Source organism: Quercus lobata, chromosome 3 (genome assembly GCF_001633185.2).
Source record: "Quercus lobata isolate SW786 chromosome 3, ValleyOak3.0 Primary Assembly, whole genome shotgun sequence".
NCBI lineage: Eukaryota > Viridiplantae > Streptophyta > Magnoliopsida > Fagales > Fagaceae > Quercus > Quercus lobata.
In genome coordinates this window covers 32085432-32101959 of record NC_044906.1, presented here as the reverse complement: position 1 = coordinate 32101959, position 16528 = coordinate 32085432, and the positions used below count along the sequence as shown (strand labels likewise).

At 33.8% G+C, this 16528-nt stretch overlaps 1 protein-coding gene across 2 annotated transcripts; it reads left to right on the top strand.

Annotated features, from left to right (window-relative positions):
- Positions 1–1125: 1125 nt before the first annotated feature.
- On the top strand, positions 1126–10979 carry LOC115982382 (tRNA N(3)-methylcytidine methyltransferase METTL6). Of its 2 annotated transcripts, none has more exons than XM_031104962.1 (8): positions 1126–1389; positions 2944–3053; positions 6968–7179; positions 7265–7356; positions 9637–9739; positions 9858–10000; positions 10269–10397; positions 10628–10979. In XM_031104962.1, the coding sequence occupies exons 1-7, from the start codon at positions 1165–1167 to the stop codon at positions 10365–10367; spliced, it is 984 nt and encodes a 327-aa protein (XP_030960822.1). In that variant the 5' UTR covers positions 1126–1164; the 3' UTR covers positions 10368–10397; positions 10628–10979. The 2 variants fall into 2 exon arrangements, with proteins under 2 accessions (XP_030960822.1, XP_030960821.1); XM_031104961.1 differs by having other exon boundaries at positions 1127–1389; positions 10623–10979.
- The last annotated feature ends 5549 nt before the right edge of the window (positions 10980–16528 follow it).

Genomic DNA, 16528 nt, shown 5'->3' with positions numbered 1-16528 from the left:
TTTAGTGTAGGATGTAGGCATATGATTGGAGGTAACAAACTCATGACATATAAGTAAATCTCTTAAAAAAAAAAAATTGGGCTAGCGGGGGGGGGGGGTAATTGCCCCCCCTGGCTCCGCCTTTGCCCCCACCCTAGGTTTGAATCCTAATTTCGTCCTTGGGTGGACCTAGTATTTCAAGCTAGGAGGACCAAAGTGTAAGAAAAAAAAAAAATCCAAATAAGTATCCATATAATACTAACAAGATAATAAATACATAAAATCATTATTTCTTAATACATTAAGATATAATCATCTACCAATAAAGACAAAATAATACAAAATAATATTGTTTCTTAAGAGCATTAGCTGTTGCAAAAAAAAAAAAATTATTTTCACAAACCAAAACTTACTTTTGCTCCTTTAATATAACATTTGAAATGTCTCATAAAGTAGTATTTTTGATATTTGGTGTTCTAAATACTAAATATTTATTATTTAGAACACCTAATGCTAGTACTCTAATATTGGGTTAACTAGAATTTTTTATTTTAAAGTTTTGTTTTTGTTAAGTTTTTGAGTTTGATAGTTGTTAGTTAGACAAGGCTAATTAAAAGGGAGGGGATCTAAATTTTTGGAAAATGGAAGTGCAACTCTAGAAAAAAAAAAATATATATATATATATATATAACCAATAATTTTTTTTTTCTCTTAATAGAAACATGATAGAACCTTAATAGAGGAAATTAAGAATGAAGGATTGTATTGTTTTAACATTGCTTCAATTACTAATAAAAAAAAAATATAATTGTCATAAAAAAATAAAAAATAAAAAATATGGTAACCGTTGATCCTTTATTCCTTTTGTTCATTAATCATTATAACATGTTTAGTGAAAAACAAACACATGCGATTAACTATTTAGTGCATTTCAATTAACTCAATAAGAATTTCAACATATAGTACTTCAAATTTCTCTCTAAAAAAAATATGAAAAAGAATAAGAATAAGACACTTTGAGTACCGTATGTTGAAATTCTATTCCATTTTTTTTTTTTTAAATTCCAAACATTTGTCCTTAATTTATATTTTTGGAAAAATAAAATTTTAAACTAAATAATACTAACTTAATGAGAATATAAAAAGGGGTAGCTTTGTGAAAAACTGGGGGAGAAGTAGAACAAAATGGAGGCAGCAGAGGCAGAGTACTTCTCCAAGGACTTCGAATGGGATGAACTCAGAGCAGAGGTCGAAAACGACCCATCGTTTCGCTACCACTTGCTCCCTTTCGAATCTTCAACAATTCCCTCTTCACAAACAACAACAAGAGCAACAACAGCAGAAGAAGAAGAAGATTCAACGGCATGGAAGAGATTCCATATCCGTCACTCCTCCGGCAAATTCTTCAAGGTTCTCAAGCTTTCATCAAATCCCCCTTCGAATTTTCTTTTGTGGGTTTTCTTTCATTTTTCTTTATGGGCTTTATTGGGTGTTTGGTTGCCGAGAAAGCTCAGGAAATGTCAGTAAACCAAAAGGAAATTGGTGGGTCTTTTTTATTTTACTTTGTATTGTGTTTGATTGCATTTATAGCAAATTAGTGCTTATACTAAATTTTAGCAAAGCATCACATTTTTTTAGAGATTAATAAATCAAAATTCAATCTTGCATGGCTTTGATTGTTTGCTTATTTGGTTAGATTAGATTCATAGTTTGCTTAATATGTGGTTAACATAAGTGATAGTTGCCAAGCTATATACTTAAGAATCACCCACAAATGCTAAATAGCATCAATTCCAATAAAAAAGGGAAGGAGACCCCTACAAAGGGGAGAATTGTTGTTGTTTTTTTTTTTGGTTATCCTTACCACGATAATGTCATGAAATAAAATGTAGAAAAAGTAAGTGGGGAAGCTTACTATGTCCTTGTTCCTATTGAAGACTTAGTTTCATCTAAAGTTGAGAAAGTAAGGCCATGTATAAAGAAATTTACTCGTACATAAATTTCTTACTTTGTTGCACATGGTACTGGTAGATATTAAAAGGATTGTCTTTCATCTGGAGAGGCCATTGTTGGAAGGCTTTTTTTTTTTAATTATCCCCCAGTAAGTAATAGTAATTGTATTAAAGAAAAGACTCTCAAGATACAATAGAGGATAATTGGAGTACACTGGTTGCGTACCAAAAGAGTCGTCACTGTTATCAATAGTACAAACTAGTATCTATGAAGTCATACAAATTGGAGATCCAAAGATATCCAATAAAATAAGGGTCCAAATGATTGAGATTCCATCTTGGTCCAAATGATTGAGATTCCATCTTCTCTAAACATGATTCCTACCCGTCAAAGGTCCTCCGTTTCTCTCTCTCAACACCTGCCACACCAAGCATGCTGGAATTATATTCCATGCCCTACATTGCAAATATGGAGGCCTTTGCCAACACTGAAGCAACCCTGTTACCATTTTTGGCATTACCCATTTTACTCTGAACATGGCAACAAGATCCCACAATTCTTTGCCTGCTGGACAATGCAAGAGCATGTGATCAACACACTCATCACTTCTCTGGCACATATAATGCCAATTAACTATTAGTCATCAATCGTTTGTTAAAATTTTATTGTAAGGATGTTCCTCCATGTCCACAAAGAGAACCCTATCTTTGTCGGGAGCTTCACTTTCCAAATTGCTTTCCATGGATGGATCATTAAATAAAAGCAATTTAAAAATTTTCATTTTAATTTAATCGTAGATAATTATATTTTGTTTTATTTATCATAGATAATGTAATACACAACTTTGGGTATTAATTTAACATGGATAATGGAGCTGTGTCTCATGTCACTTTCTTATTGTCAATTTTAAGTTTTTGCCTTGCCTTATTGCTCATGCTGTACAGTTTGAGTTTATAAATTTAAGACTTTTGTTTAATTATCTTTTTTATTGTTTTCTTTATTTGTATGCAGGAGAGACGGTATTTACTAAAGGAGTTCCCAGAACTAGTTTCATGTGGAGAATCTTCTAAGGTTTTGGAGGTGGGATGTGGCAATGGCAGTACTGCTCTTCCAATTTTACGGTAACCTCAAGATGGCCTCAAATTGAATTCAATGTATGCTACTGATTTTTAAATCCTTGACATTTAAAGTAGAATAGTCTAATCCATTTAGAAATTTTCCCGAAATGGATTTCAATATATTAGCTTCTGCTTTTTAAACAATACATTGAATGAACCAGGATTCTCTAACTTGAACCCTTGACTGAAATTCAGGTTTAGAATAAGTTTGAAAATTTGAATGTAGAGATAAACTTGAGGTAGAAGTTGGACCTCTAGGAAGCAAAAAGAGGAAAATGATCTAAAGATGCTTGTTCTTGTTGTGATGGTTACTTATTTATAATTATTAGAAAATTGTGTTACGTTACTTTAAAGTACTACTTGTAATGTAATTAATTTATTACATAATGATGGGGATAGCAGACTGGAGTAACAAAGTAGATAAGCCAGAAATAATAGTTAGATATACTGAGATGATTGGCTCAGTTAGATTTAATATTTAATGAAATTAGTTATTTGCCACTAGCCTGCCCTGGTCACCTAGGTTTGTTGATAGAGGTGGGGTTGTGATGTAGGACAAAATGAGGAATTTATCAATGCCTTCTCATCACACCCATACTGCCTCCAAAATGCCTTCTCTTCATACCCGTAACTCCTAAACTCACTAGAAGAGTGGTACTTTAACTCTATAACCAGCCTCCACAATGCCTTCTCTTCACACCCATACTGCCACAGCCTCTGTCCTAACAAAGCCTGATTAAAGAATACTACCTTCTCGATTCCCAAACCCCCAAGGTGAATAGGAGTGCAGCAGGTATTCCAATTTACTAAATGAAGTTTGAAGTCGTCACCCCTACCACCCCAAAGAAATCTCTTTGCAAAAAGAACATGAAGCAGCCAAAGGAGAACACCAAAGAATAAAAAAAGAAAAAGAAAAATTTGTACAAGAAATAAGGGAATCTATAAACATCGGGATAGAATACTAGATGTATGTCCCTGAGCTCAAGACTAATCAAATTAAGTCCTTCTGAAAGACGCAAGGAGCTGCTCCCCAAACACTCCATATCCTTGAACGTGTGCCTATTCCACTCCCTCCAAATACACCACATCAAACCCAATGGTGTCAAGTTCCATATGTTAGATGCGTGTTTCCCCAACCAATTCATCCATCCTATCAAAAGATCAATCACTCTCTCAGGAAGCAGGCAACACCAAAGATTTAAATACAATGCTCCACAACTGATGGGCACCCCCGCAATGGATCAGAAGATGGTCCACTGATTCCCCATTACACTGGCACATGCAGCACCAATCCACAATGGAATAATTCCTTTTCCTCAAATTATTTGCAGTGGGAATCTTCTCCCATGCTGCTGTCCAAGCAAAGAAGGAAAGTCGGAAACTCTCTAGGGAGCCTTAACCTCCCAAATAGATTTCCAAGGAAAGAAAACAGAAGAAGGCTGCACTATAAAAAGACCGAATCTCAAAATTCCTGCTCTTCCTAAACTTCCACCTCATCCAGTCCTCACCCTGACTAGGTGGAATATTAGATTCCAAAATATGAGTAAAAGCTGCCACCAATTCCATTTCCCATTCGTTAAAATCACAATAGAACCACACATCCCAATTCCTCCTCTCCACTCCTCCCCCTTTTGATAGATAATGAGATAAATTATTTTCCACCCTAATAGTCTCCTAAATGTTCTCTCAACAATGGGGATCCCAAATTGGTTTCGTCTTAAAGGGCACTCCTAACAAGCCCAGATTCTTCATTGGAAGAGATGTAATTTGACACCCAAGATTATCCACCAAAATACTTCATAGAACTCCTACTTTGACAAGTAAGCCAAATCCTAATTTAGTTGGACCAAAGCTCACATGCATAAACCCATAAACGAAATAAAACATACCTATAAATAAAATAAAATTAAGGTCCACAACTATGACTCACCAATGACAATTTTAGATTTATGAGAGTACCCTTGACCCTAGAAAAACCAAATAATGATATTATAAAATACTAAAAACCTAATTAATTACCATGAACTCTTATTGTTTGATATTTTCCTTAATCTTAGGCTTCCAAAGAGGATATTTCTTTCCTTCTTGCGACGCAGTATTTGTGTTATCAGGTTGAGCTGTTGAAGCATTGATACTGTAGAAAAGCCTAATAGTCATTTCACTATAAAGGATGATGAACTATTCAAAGAACTATGCAGGGTGCTGAAAATTTGATTGAAGATATTTGATCATAACTTAATTATACCCATAAAAGAACTTGAAAAATCTTTTGGAATTTAAAAATCAGTGACTACAGGTTCTCTTTGGTTCAACTTCTTGGGTTTGATTTTGACTAGCAGTTTTATTTTTAAAGTTACTATTCTAGATTTTTTAGGGCTAAGAAAAATTATGCTTGGTAACCCCGGAAAATATTGCCAAAACTCTTAGATTGAGCAGAAATGTTCAGGAATGGCATATAGAAACAATCCTAAGAACAAGTTTGAAAACTTAGCATGTTTTTTTACTGAGCCTTATGGTTGTATAATTTTTTTAGTTGCTCAAAAGCAAAATTTTTCTTTATTTGCTTTTAAAATTGTACTTTTTCAGCACAGAACTGAGCAGTACTTTTCCCCCCCTGCATTTTTGCTTTCAAATGGAGGAAAGTAATTTCTGCTGACCAAACCAGTGCCTAATTTATTTCCTTGTCCTCAAACTATAGATTTTTATGAGTTTGGCTTCTTGGAAAGTACTATTCTTCATCACTTTGTCAACTTTTCAATATAATGGGTACTGAGATGCAATTTGATAATACCTGCATTTCCTCTAGTGGGGGAACCTACAACCATTTTTTTTCTTCTACAATATGTATGGTAAAAATTGAGAGCTAAAATGGACATTGGGTATTTTAAATAGTAGTTATTTTGAAATTTTATACATGGTACTTTCTTTATATTGATTTTTAAATTGTGAAGATTTTGAAGTGCATGAGTATGCTACACATGATATTATTCATAGATGGGATTGTATATCTGATTATATTGACAGTTGTGCTGTCATGCCTGAAGCCCCAAAGAGGTTCCCCCGTTTTTTAAAAATTTCTCATTTCAAATGGCAAGTTTCAACTCAATGTTTATATGCTACATGGGAAGAATTTCGTCCTGAAGAGATGGTATGATAGAACCTAAAAAAGCATGTTAACATATAAAATGGAAAGGATGCATTTCTTTGAGATACCCCTATTTCAACCCAAATCAATTCTGACTAGTTGCATCTCTAAAATGTACTTCAAATAATTTCTGTTCCTTTGGTTTCCGTGTTCTTGCAGATATTTTGTAATTTATTATTTTTAAATCTTTGCAATGGAACAATTTTTTAAATGGTTAATTACTTGTTTCTTATTATAAAGTTTATGTAGCATCATAAGAACTTTGAATTTTAAGTTTCATCATAAATTAGGGTGGACTATGCAAAGTATTCAGGATTCGGCTGTAAAGTCACCGTTTTAAATAAAACTATTGTTTGAATTATTTTTGGGTCTCTTTATGAAGTTATTTTTGCAATGTCATCATAGAGGATGTCCGGAACAAAGGGAGTTGGGGGGAGGAGAGAAGCTGGAGGGGTGGCTGGGATATACAATTAGTTTATTCTTGTCTCCTTTCCCTCTTGCCTCTTCTCTCCTTTCTTTCCCCCATCCATATGTTTAGCTTTCAAAAAACCTGCCAATATTGTTGAAACAGGTAGGAAAGTTCAAAATAGTCATATCCCACAATAAAATTTGCACTATATTTTGTTGATTGGTGAATTGAAAATAAATCTCATAAATTTAATCAAGTTCTTGATCTTTTTCGTATGCTTCAAGCTTTCTACCTGAATCTTAAAGACTGAAACTGAATATTTTTTTGGTGTGTTAATACCTGAGACTATGATTTCTTGTGTAGTGGCAATGAACACATCATTGTTTATGCGTGCGATTGTAGTAGTGAGATTCTTGAGAGGGCTGAAGAGATTATAGATGCCGCTACTGTAGTGCCTGTTAGACATCGTTTCCGTACATTCTGTTGTGATTTCTCTGTCACTGGTCTTCCAAAGTGGTTGGCCTGCCATACTTGCCGTGAAGTTTTCCTTCAAAAGCAGCAAAATTGCCTGTCAGGTTTTAAGCTTACCGTCTCCCCTGCTCTGTACTATTGTTGTTCCCTTATGCAATATGTACTCAAGATTTCTTTTTGGTTCTCCAGATGTTAAAGAGAGTCATGAAAGGCATTATAATGATTCAAATTCATTGAAAGAAAGTACCTCTTGCATTGGCGGTATGGATTTTGTGACCTTGGTATGCATTTTTATTTCTCATTATCCTTCTAAGTTCACATAGCTGTGAGGCTTCTGGATGTACCTTGGAAATGTCAAAAGATAAATGAGTGCCTGGTATCTTAGACTAGTTGTCTAATAGTTATGACAATTTTTTTTTTTTTTTGAAAACAAGTTATGTCAACATTTAACTGAGTTAAGTTGTTTTTAGCTCACTTGAATGATATGCATTTCAAATTTCAATACAGCTTCTTTTTATTTTCATTTGATGACTGCAATGATGTCACCACATCTTCCTACCAAATCTTGTGTTCTTATACCATGTAATTTGAAATAGATTAATCTGATATCCATGGACAGAAATATGCCCTTGGTTTTTTGGTTGCAAAACTTTTTTCAATGAAAAACTTCACGTAAACTGCCTTATACTCTGCAGTTCGTTATGTTCAACATAGTAACACATGGAATCTGACGTTTGCATTAAGTTCTTTAAGTGTCATTCTTTTGGGTTTTTGGCTTGTAATTACCCTTCAACTCCAAGGTGTAGCAAAAGTTGGCTGAGGACCATGCCTTAACACATGCACAAAGATTTATATCAATATCATGCTTGTTTGTGGGCAACAGAATTTCTAATGTAAGGACGAAGATCCTATTGCTAAAGCAAGTGAACTCTAGCTCAAAGGCACCTCCTCCCATAAAAATGGGGTGGAGGATGGGATCAAGACACTTTGACACTTTGGGTGCATCTGTAACTTTTCAATCTAAGAAAAAAAGAATTAATGTATTGTTAATGGAAAAAAAAGAGTATACTTGTTTATTAGCAAATGCGGATACAACCTATGCTTCTTGTGTTATGAATGTCTTTTATGACTTCAGCAAGGAAGCAATAACTAGAACTATTGATATTGAATGTTAATTGCTATCCATACCTGTTCAGGTTTGTAATGTTAGAAAGAAGGATGCTGGTGATTGTATTGTTCTGTAATATCTTTAGTAATGAAGCTTTATTATGCTTCTTTCTGTTCTGCATAGCTTTCATGATCCACTACCATATCAATCTGTTATCTTGATTGAGACTCATTACTTCTAGTGACAGAGTGGTAATGTACCTTGCATTATGAGCTCATGGTGCAAGGTGATGCTTTGATGATTCATTTTTTGTGTATATGGATTAACTTATAGATAATTTCCATCATTTATTCAATTTGTGGATTTTGTAATTATTCTTCAAGTATCGTCTCCCCCCCCCTTCCCCCCCCCCCCCCCCCCTTCTTCTCTCCCCTTGAGTCTCATCTACTGATGGATTTAACCAATAAATTAAGCTTTCATTTGTTTTGATGTAAAACATTTTCTGGGAAAATGGTTTATTTTGTGTTGTTGGTCAAGTCCCTCAACCCACAAAACTTGGTAGGAAGTGGCGATGGTGGTGGGAGTGAGGGTGATACTTGCCAAGTTGCTAGTTACTACATACATGGGTTATGGTTTTTGGAGGAGTGACACAACATCTATGGGTTATTGAGTGGCTGGATCAGGCACATGCAGGTGTCTATTTGTGTTCATTGTAAATATGTAAAATAATGTGGGAGTGACTATGTTTAGGAGTCTATTTGTTAGTGGGTTGTTAACATGTAATGGGTCATGTAGTGAGTCCATTTGCCCATGTAAACCACTTAGAAGTTGTTTGAGGTTTTTAGCAGTTTGTTATGGAGTTGGTTATGCAGTCCATGTTTATATATTGGTTGTTTATCTATCAATGAACTGAGCAAGTAGTTTGGTCCCTCATATTCCTTTCCCTCAAAGTAAGCCCCTCTTAACAAATATTGTGTGTAAAAGAAGTCACATAATAGAAGGGGAAGTGAGGTTGTGGTGTTGACACAGGATTTTTTTTTTTTTGGGGGTGGGGGGTTGTTGTGGGGGGGGGGGGGTGGATTCGTGGAGAGATTTGAAAAATGGCTTTCGTTTCAGAAAAGTATAACCCATTTGTGATATAGGAAAATATAGAAAACATTTCCCAGAAAATATTTTGTATTGAAACAATATGGAGCCTCAATCAGAAATAAATTTTGTGATATCTACATAATCATCTTTTGTCTGACAGTTCTTTTGGTTAATGCATCCTGCATATGGTTCCATGACAATACCTGCTTCTTTTCTTGATTAAGAATGTCTTTAATCCTGCTTGAATCATTTTCCCTAATCAACACCCTGAACCCTGCATTTTGCATGTCCTACCATTGTATCACATGATTCGGAATTAAAGAAATAATGTCTGAGTTGCTTCTTTTGTTGTGTAATATGTCAGATATTTACACTATCAGCCGTAACATTCCAGAGGATGCCAGCATCCATTAAGGAGTGCTTTTCTGTTTTAAAGCCAGGAGGCATGCTCTTATTTAGGGATTACGGTAATAGATTAAAGAATATGAGATTGCTTTTTGAATTTAGCGTACTCTATTTTTAAATTGGAAGTTTTGGAATCTTTTGTCTTACACCTGCTGACTAACGTTAAGCTGAGGAATTCAGGCCTCTATGATATGACCATGCTTCGATTTGAGCCCAACCAAAGAGTAGGATTCATGGAGTACATGCGATCAGATGGAACCCGTTCTTATTTCTTCTCTTTAGATACTGTCAGAGATCTCTTTGTGGGTGCAGGCTTCATTGAGGTACACCCTTTTCTGACTTTTGGGTTGACCTAAACTGGTAACAATTGCAGCCTAAAGTTTCATATTGCACTGATTGCTGCTGATTTACAATATCTGAAAGAAAGGAATCTAATTTTTCATATGATTTTTTAATTGTTATTCCATGTACCTTAAATATTTATTTTTACTCCCCAATGTCCCCATAGTTTCCTTCCATTTGTAGTCTCAATCTCCAAATAAACGTTTTCTTTTTAGCTCTGATTATTTTGGATCTCTAATGAACCTGCAGCTTGAGCTTGAATATTGTTGTGTTAAATCTGTGAATCGCCGAAATGAGAAGACCATGCAGAGGGTGTGGGTTCATGGGAAGTTTCAGAAGCCCATGTGAATTATTTATCAAGATATCTTTCTTTTTGAGGTACTATTTGAAGAGATAATGATCTTTTTTTAACCCTAAAGTTTGCTCTGAAAAACTGTTCTTTAATATTTGGAATTCTAAGGATAGATACCTACATCATTTCAATTGATGCAAAATGCAGGTAAAGTTAAAATGAGGGAAAGATTTATTTTTATAGAATAAAAATGAAGTCCAAATTATTATGCCCCTTGACACGATCTAACTTAATGCATCTTCATATTGTAGCAAAGATTACATACTGTGTGTCATCACATGGCGAAGTGGAGATGGAATGGAGTTTGGAAATGTGATTTCATTCCACATTCTTGAATGTGGAATATGTAAGGCGATTATTATTATTATTTATTTATTTATTTTTGGAATTTGGGTGAAAGCCTTGGCCATTAATTTGTTTCAAATTTCGGATAAGTGCCTTATTTTTGGGGCTGAGATGAATGGGTTCCCTTATTGTAGCAACTCTCTCTCTCTCTCTCAAAGCTTAGACAAACCTTAGACACCCAAAGCTTGTACTTGGAACCTTTTGTATGGTTGATACTTATGTGTCTTCATTTCATGTGTGGCTTGTAGATGGTTGTTTTAAATCGACTTTGTTGTGCGACAAGATTTTAGTTTTAACCAGTCATAGACTCACGCAATGCGTGGAAATAAATATTATGTAATAAGGTATAATATATAAAAAGTAACAATTACTTTAAGTATTGTTTATTTTTTTCAAAAGATTTTTACAAGTAATTATTTTTTAATCTTTTTATCTCTACAAATGTATCATTTTATTATTTTTTGTGTGTTTGATTAATATGTTTTAAAGGTGAACCATATTATTCTAACTTCTATTGTGGTATATTATATTTGCCTAATATAAAACTAAATTTTATAAGTTTCAAATTTATTATTCAAATTTCTCATCTCTTAAAGAATAAAGAAATCATCATAATAATAAAAAATTATCACAAAATTACAATGTTATCTTAGCCAAAATTAAAATGAAAGTAAAGGAATAAAAAAATAGACTTTATAATAATTTATTACCCAAACAATTGGTTGGCATATTCAAATTTCTATTAAAAAAAAAAAAAAACTTAAGTATTAACCCAAATCAAAATTCAACCAAGTTATAAAGGGGAAAGAGAAGAGTTTTCAAGGAAAAACACACACACACACACACATACAATACCACAACACATATTAAAGAAGAAAGAAAAAAGAACCATCAACTTTAAGTAGAGGTATAAGAAAGAACAAAAATTCATTGAGAGTGAGAGAGAGTACTCACAGTTTTGTGGGAGAAAAGTATGGACTATATGAAGAAAATGATATCAAATTTATACAAAATGAAATGGAGAGAAGAAGAGTTAAAATATATGAATGAGGAAGAAAGTGTTATTGTAAAGTTGAGAGTAATGGGGAGATAAAGAGACAAAAAGGAAGACAAAAGGTTGGGAAAAATGTATCGGTAGGTGTGAATTAATAGGGTGAAGAAGAGTTTTTTTTTTTTTTTTTTTGGTTAAGAATATGGGAGAAGAAAAGTTTAAATAGAGAAAAAAATATAGAAAATAAGTGGATAATGTAGCTGCTAATGTGGCTTGACAGGAATGTAGTAACAATAAATGGGTTCCCTAATTGTTGTAGCAACTCTCTCTCTCTCTCAAAGCTTAGACAAACCTCAAACACCTAAAGCTTGTACTTGGAACATTGTGTATGGTTGAAACTAATGCGTCTTCATTTCATGTGTGGCTTGTACGTGGTTGTTTTAAATCGTCTTTGTTGTGCGACAAGATTTTAGTTTCAACTAATCACAGAACCATGCGAATCGTGAGAAATAAATATTATGTAATAAAGTGTAATATATAAAAAGTAACAATTAATTTAAGTATTGCCTATTTTTTTTAAAAAGATTTTTACAATTAATTATTTTTTTAAATCTTTTTATCTCTACAAATGTATCATTCTATTATTTTGTGTGTGTTTGATTAATGTGTTTAAAGGTGATCGACATTCTTCTAACTTCTATTGTAGTGTATTATATTTGCCTAATATACAATTAAACTTTATAAGTTTTAAATTTATTATTCAAATTTCTCATTTCTTAAGAAATAAAGAAATTATCATAATAATCAAAACTCATTACAAAATTACAATGTTATCTTAGTCAAAATTAAAATGAAACTAAAGGAATTAAAAAAAAAAGATTTTATAATAATTTATTACTCAAACAATTGGTAGGCATATTTAAATTCCTATTTTCAAAAGAAACTAAGTATTAAACCAAATCAAAATTCAACCAAAGTTATAAAAGGGAAAGAGAAGACTTTCTAATGTAAAATTAGATAAATTAAAAAAAAAAAAAACACAATACCAAAAAACATATTAAAAAAAAACCATCAAACTTAATAAGAGGTATAAGAAAGAACAAAAATCCACACAGAGAGAGAGAGAGAGAGAGAGAGAGAGAGAGAGAGAGAGAGAGAGAGAGAGAGAGAAGAGTTTTGTGGGGAAAAATATGGACTGAATGAAGAAAACAATATCAAATTTATACAAAATGAAATGGAGAGAAGAAGAGTCAAAATATATGAATGAGAAAGAAAGTGTAACCGTAAAGTTGAGAATAGTGGGAAGATAAAGAGACAAAAAGGAAGAGAATGTTGGAAAAAATGTAACATTAGATGTGAATTGTAGGGTTACAATTTATAGCCCAGGCCCAACAAGTATGGGGTTCTGGTCTAAGGAGCCCAGAAACAATGAATTTGTGGAGAGTGAGGTATAAAATTCGGCCTTAATGAAGTGTATTCTGTCTAAAGTTGGGCCACACAACAACTGAAAGTAAGAAAATCCCCTTCACGTCCATAGATTCATAGTCCAAGGAGACGTGGGGAATGTATACAGGTCCCTGTTCAAAGATTATGGTTTTTGCACTATTCTTCTGTTCTAACTTCCTTTTTTCTCCGTCCCCCTCTTCATGGGGACTCCCCTTTCTTATATAGTCTTCTTGAAGCCATCAGGGCCTTAAGCTTGTTGATTATCTGGACCCTTACTTGAGTGCTTGTCCCGTCGGACATCCCCCCCATCTTTCTATGAGTTGTGATGGCCACTGTTCACAGGTTCCCTCCACATTAATGCGGCCAGAAAAGTAGCTGCAATGCATTTAATGTGGCAGCTGCAGCCTCTCCTTGGACATCCTACGCTTCCTTCCTTCCTACGGGCCTGTGGGGCTCATCCTTGTTACTGATGCCTGTTGGGGTGGGTCCTTCTAGTAGGCAGAGTGCATATTTGAGCTATATTTGTTACGTCTGAGGAGACATTTCTCTTCGGACCACATTCTAAACATCTCCAGGCCCATAAGAACTGGGCCGGGAGCCCTTTTGGCACCCACGTTTTCTCTTTGGACGTGGTCGATCTTCCCCTATAAGGCCCAAGGCCCATTGTATGATTTTGAACTTTTGCCCCTACATGAATTAATAGGGAAAAGAAGAGTTCTTCTTCTTTTTTTTTTTTTTTTTTTTTTTTTTTTTTTTTTTTGGGGAGAAGAAAAGTTTAAATAGAGAAAACAAAATATAGAAAATAAATGAATAATGTGGCTCAATAAGAGCATAACAACGATAAATACTACGCTTCAGCTTTTAGAGGTATAAGAAAGAACAAAAATCCACCGAGAGAGAGAGTATTCACAGTTTTGTGGGGGAAAAATATGGACTGAATGAAGAAAACAATATCAAATTTATACAATATTGTAGTGTATTATATTTGCTCAATATACAACTAAACTTTATAAGATTCAAATTTATTATTCAAATTTCTCATCTCTTAAGGAATAAGGAAATTATCATAATAATCAAAACTCATTACAAAATTACAATGTTACCTTAACCAAAATTAAAATGAAACTAAAGGAATAAATAATAAGCTTTAAAATAATTTTTTACTCAAACAATTGGTAGGCATATTATCTATTTTCAAAGAAAAAAGTATAAAACCAATCAAAATTCAAACCAAAGTTATAAGAAAGAGAAGAATTCTAATGGGAATTAGCATAATTTTAAAACAAAAAAAAAAAAAAAAACCAAAAAAAATATAAAAAAACCATAACTGATAATAAGTTATAAGAAAGAACAAAAATCCACAGAAGAGAGTATGAGAGAGAGAGAGAGAGAGAGAGAGAGAGAGAGAGAGAGAGAGAGAGAGAGAGAGAAGAGTTTTGTGGGGAAAAATATGGACTGAATGAAGAAAACAATATCAAATTTATACAAAATGAAATGGAGAGAAGAAGAGTCAAAATATATGAATGAGAAAGAAAGTGTAACCGTAAAGTTGAGAATAGTGGGAAGATAAAGAGACAAAAAGGAAGAGAATGTTGGAAAAAATGTAACAGTAGATGTGAATTGTAGGGTCACAATTTAGAGCCCAGGCCCAACATGTATGGGGTTCTGGTCCAAGGAGCCCAGAAACAATGAATTTGTGGAGAGTAAGGTATAAAATTCGGTCTTAACGAAGTGTATTCTATCTAAAGTTAGGTCACACAACAATTGAAAGTAAGAAAATCCCCTTCACGTCCATAGATTCATAGTCCAAGGAGACGTAGGGAATGTATACAGGTCCCTGTTCAAAGACTATGGTTTTTGCACTGTTCTTCTATTCTAACTTCCTTTTTTCTCCGTCCCCCTCTTCATGGGGACTCCCCTTTCTTATATAATCTTCTTGAAGCCATCAGGGCCTTAAACTTGTTGATTATCTGGACCCTTACTTGAGTGCTTGTCCCATCGGACATCCCCCATCTTTTTGTGAGTTGTGATGGCCAATACAACACTGTTCACAGGTCCCCTCCACATTAATGCGGCCAGAAAAGTAACTGCAATGCATTTAATGTGGCAGCTGCAGCCTCTCCTTGGACATCCTACGCTTCCTTCCTTCCTTCCTACGGGCCTGTGGGGCTCATCCTTTTTACTGATGCCTGTTGGGGTGGGTCCTTCTAGTAGGCAGAGTGCATATTTGAGCCATATTTGTTATGTCTGACGAGACATTTTTCTTCGGACCACATTCTAAACATCTCCAGGTCCACAAGAACTGGGCCGGGAGCCCTTTTGGCACCCACGTCTTCTCCTTGGACGTGGTCGATCTTCCCCTATGGGACCCAAGGCCCATTGTATGATTTTGAACTTTTGCCCCTACATGAATTAATAAGGAAAAGAAGAGTTCTTTTTTTTTTTTTTTTTTTTTTTTTTATAATAAGGGAGAAGAAAAGTTTAAATAAAGAAAAGAAAATATAGAAAATAAGTAGATAACGGGGCTACTGATGTAACTCAATAAGAGCATAACAACGATAAATACTACGCTTCAGCTTTTAGAGGTATAAGAAAGAACAAAAATCCACCGAGAGAGAGAGTATTCACAGTTTTGTGGGGGAAAAATATGGACTGAATGAAGAAAACAATATCAAATTTATACAAAATGAAATGAAGAGAAGAAGAGTCAAAATATATAAATGAGGAAGAAAATGTAACCGTAAGGTTTAAAGTAGTGGGAAGATAAAGAGACAAAAATAAAGAGAAAAAGGTTGGAAAAAAAAATATAACAGGTGTGAATTAATAGGGAGAAAAATTTTTTTTTTTTTATTTTTTTAATTTTTTTTTTATAATAAGGGAGAAGAAAAGTTTAAATAAAGAAAAGAAAATATAGAAAATAAGTAGATAACGGGGCTACTGATGTAACTCAATAAGAGCATAACAACGATAAATACTACGCTTCAGCTTTTAGAGGTATAAGAAAGAACAAAAATCCACCGAGAGAGAGAGTATTCACAGTTTTGTGGGGGAAAAATATGGACTGAATGAAGAGAACAATATCAAATTTATACAAAATGAAATGAAGAGAAGAAGAGTCAAAATATATAAATGAGGAAGAAAATGTAACCGTAAAGTTTAAAGTAGTGGGAAGATAAAGAGACAAAAATAAAGAGAAAAAGGTTGGAAAAAAAATATAACAGGTGTGAATTAATAGGGAGAAAAAGAGTATTTTTTTTTTTTTTTTAATAATAAGGGAGAAGAAAAGTTTAAATAAAGAAAAGAAAATATAGAAAATAAGTAGATAACGTGACTACTGATGTAACTCAATAAGAGCGTAGTAATAATAAATACCAC